The 21,364-nt window shown below is 36.9% G+C and overlaps 1 protein-coding gene across 2 annotated transcripts in view; it reads right to left on the minus strand.

Annotated features, from left to right (window-relative positions):
- LOC133872516 (insulin-degrading enzyme-like 1, peroxisomal) overlaps positions 1–21,364 on the minus strand; it is a 39,601-nt gene that overhangs the window by 11,874 nt on the left and 6,363 nt on the right. For both annotated transcript variants that reach the window (XM_062310036.1, XM_062310037.1), the window contains 8 exons: positions 17,009–17,060; positions 14,145–14,267; positions 13,936–14,048; positions 13,680–13,842; positions 11,411–11,503; positions 10,644–10,729; positions 10,475–10,561; positions 1,837–1,940 (listed from right to left, as the gene is read on the minus strand). In XM_062310036.1, the coding sequence (XP_062166020.1) occupies positions 1,837–1,940; positions 10,475–10,561; positions 10,644–10,729; positions 11,411–11,503; positions 13,680–13,842; positions 13,936–14,048; positions 14,145–14,267; positions 17,009–17,060 (821 nt within the window). The remainder of the gene's footprint in view (positions 1–1,836; positions 1,941–10,474; positions 10,562–10,643; positions 10,730–11,410; positions 11,504–13,679; positions 13,843–13,935; positions 14,049–14,144; positions 14,268–17,008; positions 17,061–21,364) is intronic.

Below are 21,364 nucleotides of genomic sequence, written 5' to 3' on the forward strand. Positions count from 1 at the left end.
TTCTAAGGCAGATTCCTCTCTCTTTATTTTACGGACTACATCATTAACTATGTTTGTTTTAGTCTATGTTGATGATATCATCATCACTACCTCTATTCCAGCAGCTATTTCTGATCTTTTGCAGCAACTTCAAATGTCCTTTGCAGTCAAAGATCTTGGCAAGCTGAACTACTTCCTCGGTGTGGAAGTCATTCCACTGAAATCTGGTCTTTTACTCTCCCAAAGACATTACATCCTTGACTTAGTCAAGCATACAAATATGCTGGAAGCTAAGCCCGTTTCATCTCCAATGTCTTCTTCAAGTTCTCTCTCAGCATTTGATGGCGATTCCATGGACGATCCTTTGCTCTATCGTAGCACCGTGGGATCTTTGCAATACTTATCTCTCACGTGACCAGACTTGGCTTTTGCAGTAAACCGAGTATGTCAATTCATGCACAAGCCCTCTAAACTTCATTGGCAAGCTGTCAAAAGGATACTATGCTACCTAAAGCACACGGTCTCTCATGGTCTTCTACTCACTTAGTCGAATATATCTACACTTGAAGCCTTCTCCGATGCGGATTGGGCAGGATGCCCCGACGATCGAAAGTCTACTGGCGGATATTGTGAATTTTTGGGATCCAACCTGATTTCTTGGAGTTCTAAGAAACACCTGACAGTGTCCAGATCGAGTACAGAAGCTGAGTATAAGTCGGTTGCCAATGCCACTGCCGAACTGCGATGGATTCAGTACCTTCTTCGAGATCTTGATGTCCAGCTTCCTTCTCCTCCAAAGTTATAGTGTGATAACATTGGAGCCACATACTTGGCAGCCAATCTGGTTTTCCATGCTAGAACCAAACATGTGGAAATCAATTTCCACTTTGTTCGTGATCATGTTACTGCCAAGACTCTATTTTGTTCATCCCCAACAAAGAGTAAATCGCTGATGTTCTAACCAAACCGGTTGCTTCAAATCGGTTTCCATGGTTTTGCTCCAAGCTCAACATGCAAGCTTCCCCGTTGACCTAGAGGGGGGATGTTAAAGCACACGGACTCTTATCAAAGAGTCTGAGTGCTAAAGACCTCTTACCCTCAACCGAAGATAAGAGATAACTTCTAGTTTTGAATTGTAAACAAACCAGTTAGCCTTAGAGTAGAACTCTAACCGGTTGCATCTGTTTTAGATCAGAATAGGTTTAAATTAAACCTATCCTATAGTGTAATTCTATCTCTGTAAACACTCCTAGATAGAAACTCTTTCTATCTCAAACTCTTGTAACCCATTCTCTATATATACAAGTGCAAGCAACCAGTGAATAATACGGTTGAAATACAATTTAGAGAAAATCTTTTAACCGCTATTCTAACAAAAACCAAAAGCAAATATTGAGAAGCAAATGTACACCAGATAATAATGCTAGATACTATATTTTTATCCTATAATTGTCCAACAATGTCGATGTAGCACTTCAAATCAACCATTTGATCTTTTAATCCATTTCTTAGTTCAAGATCCCTCTTACCTAACTCGAATCAAAGGTTCCTAGTTCGATATTCTGGTGTCCTAGGCATAGAGGAACCACACCAATTCACTTATTTACCAAGAATTAAGTTGGGAGTGTCACGTCAACATTGTCAGACAATTTTATGATATAAATATAGTATCTAGCATTACTCATTTTATATCTATTTTTCTTACCAAGGCTAAACAAACATAATGATATATTGTATCCTAGCTTTGAAAATGATGTTAAGAACAAAGCAAGGAAATATCATAATGGAACATACAAATGTCTAAGACTTCAAATGTATTACTATAAACTACAAAGCTTCTCTAAGTAACAAACTAACCGAACATTGTCAATAGAGAGCTCCTTCAGTACCATCTGAATAGTGTCTGGACCGAATATAGAAGGCAATGATGACCCCACCAGCCAATCTTTAGGGGGATACATCTGTAAAATAATTTAAAATCATCAATTAAAGAAGAGAAAATTTATTGACATAGCAATCCCATTTGTTAGAGTTATATTTTATATTTTTATATTAGCTTGTTATTCTTCTAGCTCAAGGGTATTCATGTTATATTTACCCAAAAATAAATATATGCTATGGTTAAGGGACTTGAACATACAGTCCTAAACCTTTTCTAAACACTCTATCTTCTCTTCTCTTATTCTTCCCTCTTTCCTAACCCTAATTTGTTAAACTTTACAATCCAACTTGGTATCAAAGCATCTAATCCAATCATAAAAGGCGTCATGATCTGAAGGTCATCGTGGCCGACAGAAGCTTGCTGACATCAGCATCTGTACGCTAACATCAGGCCTGATGTCATCGCTGACATCGAAATCCAAACTCCAGTGACGACATGGTTTGAGTCGTCGGAGCCTCCTACTAATTATGTTGATTTTTTCAGAATTTTTTGAATCCATCTGATGTGAATTTTCTATTTTTCAAACCTTTTTTTTTTTTTTTTTTTGACCTGTAAATATGGAGCCGGTTGGGTATGTTGGTGCATGGGTCTCCTTCCATTGGGGCTGACTAGAGTGTGGGAAGGCTTGTTTGCTGCTGGTTTGTTGATTTGTTGGGGTGTTTTTTTTTTTTTTTTTTGTGGTTCTGGTTGAATCGGATCAGGTTGATTTGTTGTTAGATGGTTGAATTTGGTTCTTGAACAAGATTGGTTTAGTTGTGTTTGGTATGGCTGAAGAAAAATTTACTGTTATTGTTCAGGGAAAACCACCACTACTCCAAGCTGATATGCCTAAATCAATTTCCTTGAAAAAATTGAACGGTCCAAACTATCTAGCTTGGGCACATGCTGTGAAATCTTTTTTCGTGGGAAACAAAAATCGAAATTTTTAACTCATCCGCCTGATAAGGGAGATCTAATTTATGAGGATTTTGTTGTTATGGGATGGTTGTGGCAAGTATGGAACCCCACATAACTATTAGAAAATATACTCTCCATATATTAGAGGATTTGATTTGAGCAATTTATTGTAATTATAATCAATCAAATCTGATTGATTTAATTGATTTGTTTGTAATCAGATTTGATAGCAATCAAATCACATTGATTGATTACCATACTTATCTACCCAAATTCTCCTATAAATAGGAGTCTATTGTATTGTGAAAACATCAAGCAATAAGAGCATAATGTAGCCTTAGGGATTTATCCTGTGGACATAGGTCATAGACCGAACCACATAAAATTTCTTGTGTTCACTATTTTATTATTCTGCACTTTATTCTTAATTTCTTATAGGATTATGTTTTCTTCCTTGGTATCAGAGCTATAGGCTAACGCCAGCGTTCGATCCAATGGTCCAGTGATTTTTTCGTTTTCTTTTATTTTATTCTTGTTCTTGATAGTCAATATTTTGCAGATCTCCTCACCATAGATCTTGCATAGTATTTGACAAAAAAAAAAAAAAAATCTCCTTTGACGTCCGCCAGCAGCCCAAGCCGCCGACCTTCCAATTTCCACCATGACCCACTGCAAGTGTCGCTTCTGTTGATCTCAGAAGCACCACTGTCGTTTCTCTACTGTTGAAATGCAAAGAACGGCTTCTACGTGAAAAGAGTTTGCTGCGTTTCTTTTGTTTGTTTTGAAAAAAAAAAAAAAATGAGAGGAAGAAAGAAGAAGTAGTAGTTTGTGCGGTGTAGGTATAAGTCTTTTAATAGGTGTTAGGTTTCTCTATGTGTAATAATGATCTTTATGGGAAAAAAAAAAAAAAAAAAAAAGTGAATGCAGTTGAAAAAAAAATCCAGGAGGCAACAAAAAAAAAACCCATAAAAGAGGCCAATGTTGCCCACATTGTTTTGGTCCTTTGCTAGCCCATTACTTGTATTCGGCCTTTGTGGTATTATTTCAAACTCAGGCCCATTTCAGCCCATTGTTGGCTTTCATATTTGGCTCATAGCTGGCACATTATTTGTCTTTTGGCCCTTGTGGTATTGTTTAAAAACCTGGGCCCATTTCAGCTCATAGTTGGCTTTTATTTTGGCTCATAGTTGGCCCATATTATTTTGACATTTGTGGTATTGTTTCAAACACATGCCAGTTTTAGCACATAGTTGGCTTTGATTTTGGCTCATAGTTAGTTTAAGGCGCATCTAATCACAGTCGCCAATCACCTCCACTCATCGCCATCGACCGTCGTCGATCGTTTTCATCTCCAGACAAAGAAAAAGAATTATTACAAACTCAAGCTTCTAGATTTCTTGCGCCTTGAGTTTGAAGGGGGATGTTAGAGAATATACTCTCCATATATTAGAGGATTTGATTTGAGCAATTTATTGTAATTATAATCAATCAAATCTGATTTGATTGATTTGTTTGTAATCAGATTTGATGGTAATCAAATCACATTGATTGAGTACCATACTTATTTACCCAAATTCTCCCATAAATAGGAGTCTATTATATTGTGAAAACATCAAGCAATAAGAGCATAATATAGCCTTAGGGCTTTATTCTGTGGACATAGGTCATAGACCGAATCACATAAAATCTCTTGTGTTTCCTATTTTATTATTCAGCACTTAATTCTTAACTTCTTATAGGATTATGTTTTCTTTCAATTACCACCACTTTTGAATTTTGTAATTCTTCTAAAGAGATTTGGGAATTTATTGCAAAATTCTTTTCACATTAGAGTCATGTTTCTCAAGTATATGAAATATATGCAAGATTTTCACTACTAAGCAGTCCAGGAGACTATTGTCAGAATACTATAGTACTCATAAAAATTTGTGGGATCAAATGGCAGTATTGTCCCTTTACAACTGATTTGGAGCAACAGAAGCGACAATGGGAGGAATTTATGATTGCTTCCTTACTAAATGGTTTAGACTCTGATATGTGGGTTTAAAGATCATATTCTTGCTAGTGAGACCTTAACAATGGCTGCCAATGCTTATTCTGGATTATTGCGCTTGTCCTTGTGACAACATTCAACCGTCACTTCCTTAAAGAGTTTTTTGCTTTAGTTTCTTGCAGTGGCTGATGAGGTAGTTCTCATGTGGTTTCCATGGTGGCCATGGAGGCCGTGGTTTTCGGGGGGGTTCTTGTGCTATGGTCTTACTCGTGGAAATAGTGATAGGAAGTGTGATCACTGTGCTGGTACGAATCATAATGAGCACTATTGTTGGGTGAAATATTGTAAGCCAGATTATGTGCATTAAGTCAAGATGGCAATACTCAATCGCAACCTACTTCTACTTCTTCTGGACATGTACCTTCCTTCTTCCATTGCTACATTAGTTGATTCAGGTAATGTTGCATGTGTGGCCAATTCATCCTCATCTTGGGTCATTGACTCCAGTGTTAACCAACATATATATGGTATAGTATCTCTCTTTTTCTGATTTGATTCTTGTTGCAACACCAAATTGTTTTAGGCGATGGTTTTTCTTGGCATGTTCTTGTGAAAGGTGTTCTTCCTCCTACGAATTCTTTATCCTTACCAACTCGTCTCTATGATATTGATTTTCCTTTTAATTTGCTTTCTGTTAGTCAATTAACTAAATCCTTACAAAGTGAAATTTGTTGTCAGCTAGGGAAACATCTACGAAGTTCCTTCCCAATTAGTAGTCATAGTCATCAATCCAAGTCTTTTGATGTAGTCCACACGGAAATATGGGGTCTTTCCCACATTTCTACTTTGAATGGATTTCTTTATTTTGTTCTTTTTATTTTTTATTTTTTATAAGTAATAATTTCATTAAAAATAGCAAAGGGGCGCAATCTTAGTACACAGGAAGTATACAAAGGAGCCCTTAATTAGAGGAGCTAAATGAACATGAAAGTAAAAAATCAGCAAACGACATACAACCTGGCCTATACGCCGACACCCACAGATATAACATATTTAGCACATTTCTACAAAGAGCCCCAACCGTAATCTCCACATCCTCAAAAAGCCTCGAATTTCTCTCTCGCCACAAGCCCCACAAAACACATAAAGGAATCTGCTTCCAAATACGAATAGCAGAACCATGACCTAGCAAAGTGCCCCAGCTACTCAATAAATCCAACACACTACTAGGCATAACCCACTCCACCCCGAATAAGCTATAGAAATAACTCCAAACAACCCGTGCCGCGTCACAATGTAGAAGAAGGTGATCAACGGATTTCCCATGCTTCTTGCACATGACACACCACTCTACCACCACAATACCACGCCTACGTAAATTATCATGAGTTAAAATCTTTCCTAAAGCAGCTGTCCAAACAAAAAATGTCACCTGCTTCGGAGCTTTAACACGCCATATCCCTTCCACGAAAAATAGGCCACCTCATGACAAACTATTGCTTTATAAAAAGTCTTCACTACAAAAATTTTCTCTTCTTAGAAAGATTTCACACCACCCTATCAACCTCTCCGAGCCGAATCCGACTAGAATATCACCATCTCCACCTCCCAATCCTGAGCATATCGCATAAAAAGTACATTCCAATGAGCCACACCTCCTACCACAAACAAATTACCCACCACCCAAGCATCCGGAAAACGAGTAATAGAGTACAAAGCCGGATAGCATAACTTGAGAGGCCTGTTCCCACACCATAAATCATACCAAAAGCGAATATGAGACACCTCACCCACCTCAAAACGCAAGTACTTGGCTACAGTATCCAACCCCCTTCAAATAAACTTCCAAACACTCACACCATAAGACCCTGTCACCGGTAAAGAACTCCAACCTCCCCTCACACTCCCATACTTCACCTCAATCACTGATCTCCATAACGCATCATGTTCCTGCGAAAACCTCCATATCCACTTCTCCAATAAGGCTTGGTTAAATTTAATAATACTACGAACTCCCAAACCACCAACCTTGATTGGAGAACAAACCTAATGCCAATTGACTAAATGAAATTTAGTCTCATCCCCCATACCATTCCAAAGGAATTCCCTTTGAAGCCGCTCCAATTTTTTGGCTACACTCACAAGAATGGGAAATAGAGATAAATAATAGGTAGGAATGTTGGACAGTATACTATGAATCAACGTCACCCTACCACCCTTGGATAAATAAAGCTTCTTCCAACTAGCCAGCATTCGCTCAACCTTCTCAATAACCTCATTCCAAATAGGAAGAGATTAAACGATGCCCCTAACGGCATACCCAAATATGTCATCGGCAGAGACCCAACTCTACAACCCAAAATATGTGCCAACGACTCCACATCATCCACCTCACCAATAGGGAGCAATTCAGATTTTCCTAGATTAATCCTCAACACTGACACCGCTTCAAAACATAAAAAGGTACACCTCAAATTTCAAACACGTTCAGCCTATGCCCCACAGAAAATTAGGGTATCATCTGCAAACAGCAAATGATTCACCACTAAAGCTTCATTACCCCTTATACCCATCGAAAAACCAAACAAGCAGCCTTGGAGCATAGACTCATTCAACATCCTACTAAGCGCTTCCATAACCACCACAAATAGCAAAGGAGAAAGATGATCGCCTTGTCTAATCTCCCTCGAGCTCTAAAAGAAACCTGTTGGCGCACCGTTAACCAAAATGGAGAATTTACAGTAGAAACACAAAATTTAATCCATTTTCTCCACCTCTCCCCAAACCCACACCTCTGAAGCATGTAAAGTAAAAACTCCCAATTCACATGATCATATGCTTTCTCCAAATCCAGCTTGCATAATAATCCCGCCTCCCCTGACCGCAACTAACTATCCAGACATTCATTAGCAATAAGAACAGAGTCCAAAATTTGCAAACCCCCAATGAAGGCATTCTGAGAGCTCGAAATTATTTTTCCCAACACCAATTTTAGCCTATTAGCAAGGACCATAGAAATCATTTTGTAGACCCTTCCCACCAAATTTATAGGCCTAAAATCCTTAATCTCCTCCGCTGCTTTTTTAGGGACAAGGGAGACGAAAGTTGCATATTTTCAAACTCCTCTGGAATTGGCAACTATGATGAAATTCTGAGAAAACCACCATAATATCTTGTTTCATAACAGCCCAACATTTCCGAAAGAAAGCCATAGAGAATCCATCTGGACCCAGAGCCTTATCTCCGTTCATCTCCCGCACCACCTCCCATACCTCCTGCTCCTCAAAGACACGTTCCAATCAAATACACTCATCCACATCAATGGAAGAGAAAGAAATCTCATCCACCCTAGGCCTCCACGAACTCTGCTCGATGTACAGAGTGTTATAATAATTGACAATGTGCTCCATAATTTTGTTCTTTTTATTGATGATTACTCTTGGATGACAATTTTTTTTTTTTAATGAAAGAGAGATCTGTTTTTTCTAAATTCTATAATGAAATTATTGTTCAATCTAATAAGCGCATTAACGTTCTTCGATCAGTCTGTCATTTGGTATTATTCATCAAACTAGTTGTTCTCACACCTCTCAACAAAATGGTGTTGCTGAGCAAAAGCATCATCATTTATTGGATATTGCTCACATCTTGTTGTTGAATATGAAGGTACCAAAACTTTTTTAAAGTGACGCTATTTTCACTGCCTGCTATCTTATAACCATATGCCTTCCATAGTCCTGAATGATAGGTCTTCATGTTCTCTTTTATATCATGATCATGTACCTTTTCCTCTTACTCGTGTGTTTGGTTGTGTCGCCTTTGTTCATGTCCTTACCTCTCGCCAATATAAGTTATCCCCCAAGCTCATAAGTGTCTTTTCCTTAGGTACTCTCATACTCAAAAGGGCTATCGTTATTACAGTCCTGAGTCTCGTAGATACTTTGTGAATGTTGATGTCAACTTTTTTGAGTCTACCTCTTTCTTCTCCTCACTTGGTCAAAGTTTGTATTCTAACCTTATTTCTAATAGTGAGGGGGAGTATTCATTATCTTCTCCAACTCTTATGATACCTTTAACTTCTTCTCTTACTCCTCTGATACCCTCAGCTTTCCTTCTAAATCCTCCATTGCAGGTTTATCAACGATCTCAAGATAGGCGTGTTGTTTCTTATAGCCCCGATACTAGATCTTCTCCATCCGAGCATAAGTTGCAATCTTCTAAGAGGCCAAACTCTTCTTGTCGACAAAATTTAAAAGGTACATTCTCTGAAACATACCTCTATCACAAAGTCGAGCACTTACACCAATTTGTGTAATTTTTTAAGTTTTGGAGGCCTGAAACTGGTTTTGTAGCAGCTGAGATGTAACCGGAGCTTATCTATTTATTCCAGATTCAGGGCTTTTACTGAACTTTAGTTGTTTCTCGGTGTTGGGTATGAGGAAATTTGGGCTTTTGGAGGAATGATTGTTTTATCTAATCCAGAGTTTGTGTATATTTGTCGAAATTAAAATTTTTATTTTGGCTTTTGGCTTTTTTCGCTTGGTCCTTTAGGTAAGATTCACAGTTTAGACCGGCTAAAAAAGTGGCATATCATTATAGTAGATTGGTGTTGTATGTGCAAGAAGAATAAGAAAACTGTTGACCAACTTTTACTCTATTGCGAGACAGCAAGTGCCTTATGGAACTCTATTTTCAACCTATTTGAGGTAGCATGGGTCATGCCTCGCTGGGTGAGAGACTTCTTCGCTTCTTGGATAGGGAAGTTTTGTAGTCCTTAAAGTGAAGCTATTTGGAAAATGATTCCAGTAAGTATGATGTAGTGTATTTAGAGAGAATGAAATGATAGAAGCTTTGAAGACAATGAGAGGACAGTAACGGAGTTGAAAACCTTGTTTTTCTATACCTTTCTTCAATGGATGATTGCCTATGATTGTTTTCATATTTCTATCATGACTTACCCGTCAAAGGGCGACCTAGTGGTCAAAGGGCGGGATTGGGATTAGCCGCAAACTCGGACATTCTAGGTTCGATTCCGCACTAAGAGTTCCCCTAGATTACCTGATACATGGTTCTGGCGGGTGGCGTCGTGTATTCGGGGTTTACTCCCTAGGGGGGTCTGAAGGGCTTTGCCGCTCTTGCCTTGATGAGGTTCCATGTCATCAAAAATAAAATAAAAAATAGTTCAAGACTTTCTTGATTTCTTTTCTTTTTTTCTAGCTAGGTACTTCTCTTGTATATTTCTTACGTACTTGGGTGTGCCCTTTAGCTTTTAAAGAATTTCGTTACTTATCAACAAAAAAAAGTTCTTATTTTTCCTACAATCCTCCCGAAATAATATTTGGCCAATTTATAAACATGAACACTAACCTATGATTAAAACTGCAAAAGATAACTGCATATATGATGTGTGCTCCCCGACTTCTCATGTCATCAAGCATATGATAAAAATGTAATTAACTAACCCCTGCTTTTCATGTTATTTCTGACGAAGAAACAGATGTTTGGGAGATTGCAGTTCTCTTTTTCCAAAAATCCTCCCAAATTGATATTTGCTCAATTACATGAACATTGACTAACTACAATTAAAACTGTAAAAGATAACTACATATATGAAGGAAAAAGAAAAAAAAAGTACATATATAAATAAAAACTGCCTCAATTACCTGCATCTTTGATGCAACATTGACCGCATAATCTAGAGGAGAAATTTTGTCTTGATAATGGAACTTTGTCTCGCAAACAGCTGAAAGCTTCATTAATATATTAAATAGACTCAGTCCTATGAGGAGAAATCATATAGACACTATGCAGCAAAATCTTTTGTGTATATACCTCATCAAATATCCATTTGCAAATGCCGGACTGCTGTACAAGGTGAATATATTTGAATAGCAATCCAATAATAGCTTGCATGTGCTCTGCAGTTCGATCAATATTAGTCAATAAAATATATGATCCAGATTATTAGACACCAGGGGATGCAGGACAAACACAAGACCGAGAAGGGAGTAAACAGTGAGAGAAGAAAAGAGAGAAAAAGCCAAGGGAAGTGAAAAATAAGCCAGAGAGGAGAAGAAGAAGCACCGGAGAGGGGAAAAGAGGAGAGAAAAAATACAAGAGGGAGACGACAACAGTCGTTCAATTTTATCAATTCATCATAAGCTACCAAATACAATATAAAATTAGGTTTAAATAGACTAAGGGCTAAACGCTAACCCTAATGGAACTTGAGCTAATGGGCTGCTAAAATAACATGAAGTCCAAAGTAAAACAACACAACCTGTCTGAAAAAAAAAAAAACAAAAAACAAAATTGCAAACTAATAAAAAGCACAATAATGGCCCAGCTCTCAATCACCCAACCACAAGATCATGGGGTGGTGTGATCTGGGCCTCATGTCTGGTGCTCTGCATCACCAGTCACAGTAAAAAAACTAATATGTAAGAAAAATTATGTAACCACTGCCAGTATAAAATAAGTCAAATGCCTCTTACCAAATCAGATAAACGATATAGTGAGGGAAGGAGAGGGGGAGAAGGGGGGGGGGGGGGGGGGGGGGGGGGGGGGGGGGGGAGTAGTAAAAATTTAAAATAACTAACCGTGACCAGCATCAGTAAGATCAATTATTACTTTGAAAAATGCAAACTCCAAATCACAAGCTGCTTCACCTGCAGATAATCCCGTGGCCCAACCTGCAATTTTTTTATTTTTATTTTTTGGGTTTTCGGATGGGGGAGCAATTGAATCAGACGAGCTTTTGAAATTAGTAAGCCATAAAATGATAAACAAGCATATACGTTACTCCTATAAATTCTATCTTTCAACACAGATAACAGGAATAATATCATCCAAAGCAAGTATGTTAAATGTACCTCATCCCTTCCAAAAGAAGGTCAGCAAAATACTCAAAATATTACACATTTATCATTCCAATGTCAAAAAACTTTTCCTTCTTTAGATGCTAGACTTTGAATCTTAGATTTTGAATCTGTACTTACAAACTTTATTAATCTTTGGGAAAATTTCATTTATAACCCATGATCTTTCATGACTTTTGTAATTAAGTACTCAAATATTAAAAAGTGTCAATTTAGGGTATCCATTTTTCAATTTCAACTCTCCATTAGGATTTTTCGTTAAATCCTGTCAAAATTTTCAAAATACCCCTGTATATTTATTTTTAAAAAAAAAAACTATAAAATTTTTCAAAGATTCAGGTATGAGTATTTTTGCAAAATTCCATTAAATTTTGACCAACACCTAGATCCTTGAAATTTTTTTCATTTTTCCTAAAAAAATGAGGGGTATTTTGGAAATTTTGACAAAATTTAATGGAAAATTCTAAAAAATGGTTGAAATTGAAAAAAATTGAAAGATGGATATCCTAAATTGACATTTTTTAAAGTTTGAGTACTTAATTGCAAAAGTGATGAAAGGTTAGAGGTTGTAAGTGAAGCTTTCGCTTAATCTTTTTTTTTTTTTTTTTTTGCAAGTAATCGAAATATCATTGAGAAGCGCAAAAGGCGCAACCCAAATATCTTGAAAGTATACAAGAAAACACCTAACTAGAAATAGAAAACAAGTCAAGAAATTCATGAAAACTTGGCAAATTAAGGTCTAAGGCAGCTGTCCAGTGGTAAAGTGTTTTGAAAAAGAAGACATTAGTTCCACCATAGTCCTCTCATTGTCTTCAAGACATCTATTATTTATTTCCCTCCAAAGACATCACAAAGGGTAGGATGAAACCATCTTCCACACAACCGCACACTGAGGACTACCTCTCAATCCTCTCCAACAAGCAAAAAGGTCTACTACTCTTCTAAGCATAACCCAAAACGAAGATAGCACTCCACAAAGCACTAGCAATTTCACAATGGAGAAGAAGATGATCCACAATCTCTCAACTTCTCTACACATGCAACACCAGTAAACCACAATGACACGCCATTTCCTTAAGTTCTCCATGGTGAGGACCAAATTAGCACCTTGAACTTGCATAAATTATCCCCTTCTTAAAAGAGGGATGTCCCTTGTCCACTTTGAGGGAATTCTAGCAACACAAATAGGGGCTTACGTCACACATAGTCATGGATGGGTTGCTTTTATTTACTGAACCGTCGACTCACAGTTCCACCTATAAAATTATTTGATTTTACAGGCATAGTCGCACAAGACGCAGAGGAACCCGAAAACATTGACCCATAGATTTTGGGTAGAGGCCAAGTATTTTGGGGACCAAACTAGACTTTTGCGGAGGATCGATCAGTATAATATAATAGTGGTTATATCTACACATAAGTTATGCTTAAGTTACGAAGGAATGGAAGTTATTTTCAGTTAGTGCTCTGGTATTGTCTCTTCAATTATTAGTTAGTTTCAAAAAAAAATATATACAGTATTTCCGCTATGTTTTTCATCAGGGTAATAATAGTAGCACCACATAAATTTTATATATATATATATATATATATATATATATATATATAGAGAGAGAGAGAGAGAGAGAGAGAGAAGCAAGTACACTTTTCACTACGAAAATAAAGAGTCATTACATGTACAATGAACTAGATTATGGTTGGATTAAGAATTTGAAAAAGGAAAAGCCAATCATCTCTGTGCAAATGAAATGGACAATTATTGCAGGAGACATTCAAGTACAAGGCTCAAACATGTTATTAATCGTCATATTCTAGATGAACCAAGTAGACAAACCTTCTAAATTCTAAAAGGACGTATCTTAGGGTGTAGCAACAGAAATCATTATCATATAAATAAGTTCTAGACAAAAACAAATAAACTTCTGAGCATGTAGAAATGAAGAAATCTCTTGGAAATTGATGGCATGAAAAATGGATAAGCAAAACCCACCCAATGCTTTCAAGATGTAAAACAAAGATCCTTCTCCTTCATGGCTAATAAGATGACCAAGGTACCTGCATGGCCCTTCCTTGTAATGGTGAATCTCCGGAGTTATTGGCCATATAATTCTCAATTTATGACCTTCTTTTATAGGGACAGTTCTGACAAGAATCTGAAACAAAAACACAAATGGCAACTAAAAATTGTCCCTTCAAAATCTCAAACTCTACTGCATATGTTTTTTTTTCACAGCTAGTAAGCATACCTGTAAATGTTCCAATGCACAAGGCTGACCAGGACAATGGAGAGAACTTCGATCAGTGTTTCGAATGTCCTGGAACTTTTCCTCCACCAGGTTTTGAATTTTATCAAGATTTTCTGGAAATATCCATGATAAAGGAATTACAATTGTTGATAATTTGACGCAACTACAGCATCCTCGATCCCGAACTATTACAGGCAAAGTATACTAACCTTTAGCATATACAACCAGATGCATAAGGTTGGCAGAATAATTTTCTTCGTAGAATTTGATAAGCTCGTGTCTTGTATCAATTCCTCTTGCTTTTGGTCTAACCTCCAAGGTATCCCAGTTCCCTACACATGAGAAAAGTATTTAGCAGATTGTAAGAAATGGTAGATATAGTGAACTACAGCAAAGTATAGACATCATGTTTCTTATAGAATAGTCTGTACTTTTTTTCTGGTAAGTTACACACACTTGGCTGGTCTTGAACCCAGGACCTCACCCTCTACTTCGTTCTTAAAGGTCAATTTCTCCTTATATTTGCATATGCAAGCACAGGTAGCTTTCCAGATGTCTTAATAACTTAAAATTTCCAAATCTGGGTGATTAGGTGCAATTTTTCATTACCGGACACTGTGTACTTGAATTCTAAAAAAGATTTGTTACTTGTTAGATACGTCAAGTCTTGTTAGTGTAAATTCAACCTTGCCAACACAAAGTTAATTATTAACCTTCAGAATAGGTCAAACTTAGAAGCTAGTCAAGTTTTTTTATTTATAAAATATTGAAACATACTTTCTTTTTCTCTATTAAATGATAGGATTTGAACCCTTGGCATCCACTCCATAATGATTGTCACTTCTCACTAATAGTTGTTGCTTACCACTTTTTTTTTTTCAAGAAAAGTACACATATCCCCCTCAAATTACTACTCAATTGTCAATGTCCCCCCTAAGACTAACAAAAAGATAAAAATGACCCTAAATGTTTTTCAATAAGAAAAAAATGTCCTTAAAAATTCAAAAAAAAAAAAAAACGTTTTTGTTTTTATTTTATTTTTAATTTTTTTTGTTTTTTTTATTACTTTTTTTAAGATTTTTTAAAATATTTTTTTTAGTTTTTTTTTTTTTTTTAATTTTAATAATTTTATGAAGGGTATTTTTGCTATTAAGGAGGACATTGACATTTTTCGGTAGTTTATGAAGGAAATTAACACAATTAGTAGTTTAGGGGGAGGACATTAACAATGGGGTATTAGTTTGAGGGGGTTATGCGTACTTTTCTTCTTTTTTTTTTTCTTTTTTTTTTTCTTTTTTATTCCCTTCTAATAAGAAATCAATCTCATTAAAAACGTAAGTCGCCCCTTAATACACTGGGAGTATACAAAGGAAACACCTAATTAGAAAAAGAAAAACAAGTAAGCAAGTCATCAAAACTAAACGACAAAGGGTGCACATAAGTTGTAGTCCAAAAGTACAACGTAAGAAAACGAGGATAAAATCTCCTCCAATGTACTTTCCAAATCCTCAAAGTTCATATTGTTCATTTCCTTCCATAAGCACCAAAAGAGGCAAATAAGCACAATTTTCCACAACGCAGCACTCATTGGCCTTCCAAAAGGACCACCAACAAGCAAGGAAGTCGATAATCCGTTTGGGCATAACCCAAGACTTCCGGAAACGACTGAAAAGAGTACTCTACAAAGCAAAAGCCACGTCTCAGTGAAGAAGAAGATGATCCACGCCCACAGACTCCCCAGTCTTCTTACACATATAGCATCTGTTTATCACAAATAATTGTTGCTTACCACTTGTTACTACCATTAATTTTTTTTCTTCTCTATAATCACCTGACTAGGTGGCATGAACAATTCGATAGAAATTTTGTGGCTAAAGTCAAGTATGAGGAGGGAAAATACATAGCTCTGACAGGCTGAGAGCAAAGAACATATAGACATGGTCATTGACTTACAACAAACACGTTGAAACAGTACGAGTATAATGGTAAAGATGATGAAAAATGCCAGTCAAAAGCTTAGCCTATTCCCAAGTGATTGAGGTCAGTACATTGAAGATTTTGACTAGAGGAAGAGGAAAGGCCTTCATCACTTGAGTAGCTACACTTCATGTTTGTTAGGAAGTTGAGTAACCAGATGTAAAATTAAAAAGTTGTGTCAAATCGAGAAAGCTGAAAAGGAGTATGTGCTAGAAAAAACATTAAATCCAATTAATACGTTTCCAGTGTATGTTCAGGCATCGCCAAGGGTTCCCAACATATATGTTCCATGTGTTTCAACAGAGTTTGCAGACATTTCCCAAGCATTTCCAAAACTATCCCTGGTACTTTCTGAATGCTTCTAAAAAGCGCTTTCCATGAAATTCCCAATAGTTTTCATCCCAATTTAGGGCTTTCCTTAAAAGCTAAGATGAAGCTATCCAGTCTACAAAGCAGCGTACTTCAAATGATATTAAGATACAAAAAATACATACTATAAATTGGACAAATTTGAAGGCTGGGAAATATATGATGCATGCAAAAGGATCTGTGACATGGCTCAAGTACTGCATAAAACCTTTGGATATATAATTTATGTTTCCTTGCGTTTTTGTCAAAAACCATAAGAAAAAAGAACAAATAAATATAGGAGATAGCTTCTTTCTTCACTCTTATTTTGAACCAGTGGTCCATCAATTACAATAAATCATTTGTAAATTTCAACTATAATGAAAAATATACATATCAAAAAAAAGATTTTACAAACCTTAACAAATTAAATAGGCATATGGTTCACCTGTTAATATGCCATATCAGTGAAAAGCTGTTACTACCTTCAATATTGTAAACAAATTTAAGAGAATAATACATGAATAATAAAATTACCTCATTCCAAAAGAAATAAAGGGAAAAAAATGCACATCAAAGAAGAATGAACAACAAACATCAGTACGCCTCAATGCCTCACAAATGGAATACCATAGCCTAACACTAGGAAAAACCCAACCACCAAAAAAGAATGCATGAAGAAAATCCAGATGATGGGTAAACTATGAATTAAAGCACAAACGTTCAAGGAAAAAAATAAACTCCAGACCTGTGCTGAATTTATGAAAAGGATGACCCTCCTTACTTAAATGTTTCTGAAGCTGCAAAAAGTAACAAATTCAGGCGGAGAATGAGATTAGAAGTATAATACTCACACAAACATTACTACTATAAAAACCAATCAACATGATTGAATTCACATGGAAATGCAATAATAGAAAGATCCAAAATACATAATTGTAAGGATACGACCATCAACTTTTCCCCCCTAATTGTGTGCAACTTAAGCACTAGTTTATCTTTCTTAGCAGGCGAAACAAAACACTCCACTTAACCTAGAATCTACTACTATTTCCTTGGTAAATCTAATAAGCACAGAAAGACCAATTCTTTAAGAGAACCCAGAGGACTGACTACATGTGGCCAGTAATTAGAATACCTCCTCACACAATTAAGCGGCAATCCTTACAGTAAGACATTTATTAAGTCAAGGAATTAGAAGCTTCCCTACCAAAGGAGACTCTAAATGGAGCCTAGTGTCATCAGAGTGAAAATCATATCCATGACTACAGATCTTACTGCAGAAGTCAGAAAATTCTTTGAATTTAGGCTCCTCAACACCTCATGATTCTTTCCACTTAAGGTTGCCACACTAAACACAATTGGTCAGAAATGCTTATTTTGACATCCCACCATTGCCCAAAACCAGAAACCATGAAGGCATGCCACGACATTCACCAGGGGGTTTTTCAGGAGGTCCAACTCAAGGTATGTCAGCATCTTAGTTCACCTACATGGCAAATGACTGTGGCATGGACTGCGAGAAAAATATCACTGCCAATGCTAAGGTCACCATAGCCACCTCAAAGTATAGGTCCCCAATCTCGGGCACATTACTCCACCAACAAAATGCAAATTCTCCACCAAAGCTCAGCATTGGGAGGCCATTCACAGCAAGAACAAAACTAATATTCAGACACCTCCATGCCATTAAAATATGCCAAAAACTCTGAGGCACATTAAGCAAGAGGCTTCAACGCCGCTTAAGCCTAAAGTCCAGCCCTCTAATCCATCTCACAATTGATCGTGACCATAGTCAAAGTGAAAGGCAATAATACAGTGGAAAGCAATTATCAAAACATTTTAAAGTCCACATATAACTCCTCCATGTATCACACACATGAATTAAATTTTGTTATCAAAACATTTTAAAGTCTACTATACTTCGTTTTGGTCTAGAAGCCTAGGGTACTCGGCTCTCACCTGAAAGACCAATTTCTTTTACTTTTTTTTATAAATAAATAAGAAAAAAAGAACTTGATGGGTACAGATAGCCAAAAAAAAAAAAAAATGACCTTTTCAGAGTAAGTAATAAATTTTGTCGATAAAAGGATCAGCCTCAAGTTTACAACAAGTGCGCTAGAGAGGACCTCCAAAAGATTGCATTCTTTTTTTATATATATATAAGTAATAAAGATTTTATAAAAAAGGAAAATGTAAGGCACCCCTCAGTATACAAGAAGTATACATATGAACTACCAAAGCAGCCTACAAGAAGAAAAGAAAACCCAACAACCCTCAAAAACCCAAGCCCTGAATCCGAAAACCTTCGGAAGGCCCCAACCCTACACCACATGCGCATTGCCTTTCCTAAGTCGGGAGGCCGCGCTAGAATCACTATAGTTGATGGAGCTTACCAGATTCAATACTTCCCTCCTACCTTTGGTCTTTGGACGCACTGCCTTAACTCTCCGATGGAAGTCCTCTTCACTGGTTTCCAAAATCGCCAGGGACGGATCCATATCCTCATCACTATCCAACTCCCAATCCAAGGCCAATTCGGGAGGTAAAACACCCAAAGGGTAAGGGTAGTTGACATCCTCCCCATTCCATACCTCGTCGTCCTGCTCCCACGCAACCACCCCCCAGACGAACCAAAACTTACTGGCCACTTTTGAGATTGGATCAAATCATTCACCCTAAAATCCTCTCCCTTAAGGCGTGAGGAGAAACCGGAGTCGGCGCACCTTCAAAAATTAACAAATAAAAAAAAAATCCAAAAGAGAAGGAGATCGAATGCTGCCCAAGACAGTCATCCATTTATATGATACTCTTAACAATAAATCTTTCAGCATGCATAAAGAAAGTTCCTCTCCACTAAAAGTGACTCCGGCACACCTTCAAAAATTAACAAATCAAAAAAAAATCGAAAAGAGAAGTAGATCAAATGCTGCCCAAGACAGTCATCCATTTATATGATACTCTTAAGAATAAATCTTTCAGCATGCATAAAGAAAGTTCCACTCCACTAAAAGTCCGGTAGTTTTGTTCTCTCCAAAGAATCAAAACAATGCAAAGCAGAATAGAGTTCCAACTTGCACTACTTTTATGATGGCCATACAACCCTTTGTAGCAACAAAGGGGAACAAAAACAATAATATGTGAACTATTTGAATAGCTGCCCTTTATATGACCTGGCCCAAAAAAAGGGTGGGGGGGGGGGGGGGGAATTCAACTTTCACCACTCCATTCAGCCCCTTTTTTTACTCTAATATAACATATACAAACAAAGGTTTTGAACCGCTTTCGCTGCAAAACAGAATAGCAATCAAACTTCTCTTGTGAGAATATGGCTGACGCGGGACAATCAATAATAAAAGCAATACACGGTGAAATTAGGGCAAAGAGAGGAAAAATAAGCTAAAAGGAGAGAAGCTAGAAAGAGAGAAAAACAAAAACTAGGGAAAAAGAGAAGAAGCTGGGAGAGAGCAAGAGAGAGAAAAGGGGAGAAAGAAAGAGAAGGAGAGAGAAAATGTGTATGTTTGGCAACCATTTATTTTCCTTTCTTCCAAAAAACGAGTCAAACTCCTTCCTTCATGTTAACAAACAACTTTTTTCACTTTTCACTCATAAAAAATTCAAAACTTCTTTCATCTTTATATCACATTAATCAATTCCTTCCTCCTTTCCCCTCACAAAACTCCTTGCCAAACACACAATAACTCTCATAATTTTATTCCATCAAAATCTGATTTCATTGGAGTACAATGCATGCTTAAATAGACTCTGACCAAGTCCTAGGGCTACGCCCATTTATTGACTTTCCAAATATAATTTTATTAATTTACCTAACATAATTTTATTGACTTACCTAAAATAACCTGGGACAATCACCTATTTTATTCAATTACCAAAACAATTTAGGGCAACACTTACTACCATTAACACTTGAAAATTAAATACTAAGAACTTGGTCTTGCATCAAGAGCTTTCTGGAGAAATAAGACAAAGTAAATAAGTAGTTAAGTGCATAAGCAAAATCCTCTCTCTAAAAATGTTTTCCTTTTTCATACTGAAATTATTAAATTTTTCTTATTTATGATTAATAAGAATGCATATCCACCGAAGGCATCAAGGTAGTTCGGACATCCTTTGATTAGATGTCACCAGTGCCTTTGACTATGTTTCGTCTAAGTACCACAACAAATGAGCTCACAAACACATGCCCCTTGATACCTCTTAACACATGAATCCCCTGAAAAAGTTGACATGCTACAGAAGTTTTTGTCCCTAAATGTTAATATGCAACAAGTATAGGACCCATTACTGACACCTAGGCAGCATGAGCTAGTTTCAAAAAAGTGTTTCCGAAATTCCTGCAGTCCTAATTTGCTGCCATTGCTGGATCCAAACACGCAGGGACGGAGCCAGATATTTTAATGGGAGGGGGCCAAATATATAAAGCCAAATTTTAAGTAAATTATACATAACCCAATTTTTATATTTTTATTATTCCCTTCAAATTCAAAATGAATAAGCAAATAACTCAATAGCCAAATGTAAACAATTGCAGAAGCCAACCAAGCTGCCCAGTCATTGAAAGATATGTCAACCCAGTGGCCAGAGTAAGATTTCCCAGAACTCTAGCAGTGGCACCATTATCTCCCCCACCACTTCCACCATTAAAACCAAACCTCTGATTAAACCTCACCAAAACCACCCTTTTCTTCCTCTAACACCTGTCCTCCTTCGCCAAAATCACACCCTCACTCCCACTTCCACCCAAGAAAGACCACGTCTCCCCATAAGCCCTCACTTTGAACCCGTTGTGATGCAAAGAAGCTGTTTTTGCTCTTGATAGGGAGTAAAATCTAACGGGTTTCTTTATGTGTCTTATGATTGTGCAAAGATTCAAACTTAAAGGCTGAGATATTAGCAAAGTTTTGCAGAAGTGAAGTCGTGGCAAATATGGAAGCTGCACAAATCTATAACAGAGGTTTTGGATGATCTACTGGAGATTTCATGGTAGCTTAATAAAACAGAACAGATTTTTTTTGGTCGGCTTTAGTTTCTAACTTTTTAGTCCCAATTTCTCTCTCAAGATATGCATTAGTATTATGCTCTG

Source organism: Alnus glutinosa, chromosome 7 (genome assembly GCF_958979055.1).
Source record: "Alnus glutinosa chromosome 7, dhAlnGlut1.1, whole genome shotgun sequence".
In the NCBI taxonomy this organism is placed as follows: Eukaryota; Viridiplantae; Streptophyta; class Magnoliopsida; order Fagales; family Betulaceae; genus Alnus; species Alnus glutinosa.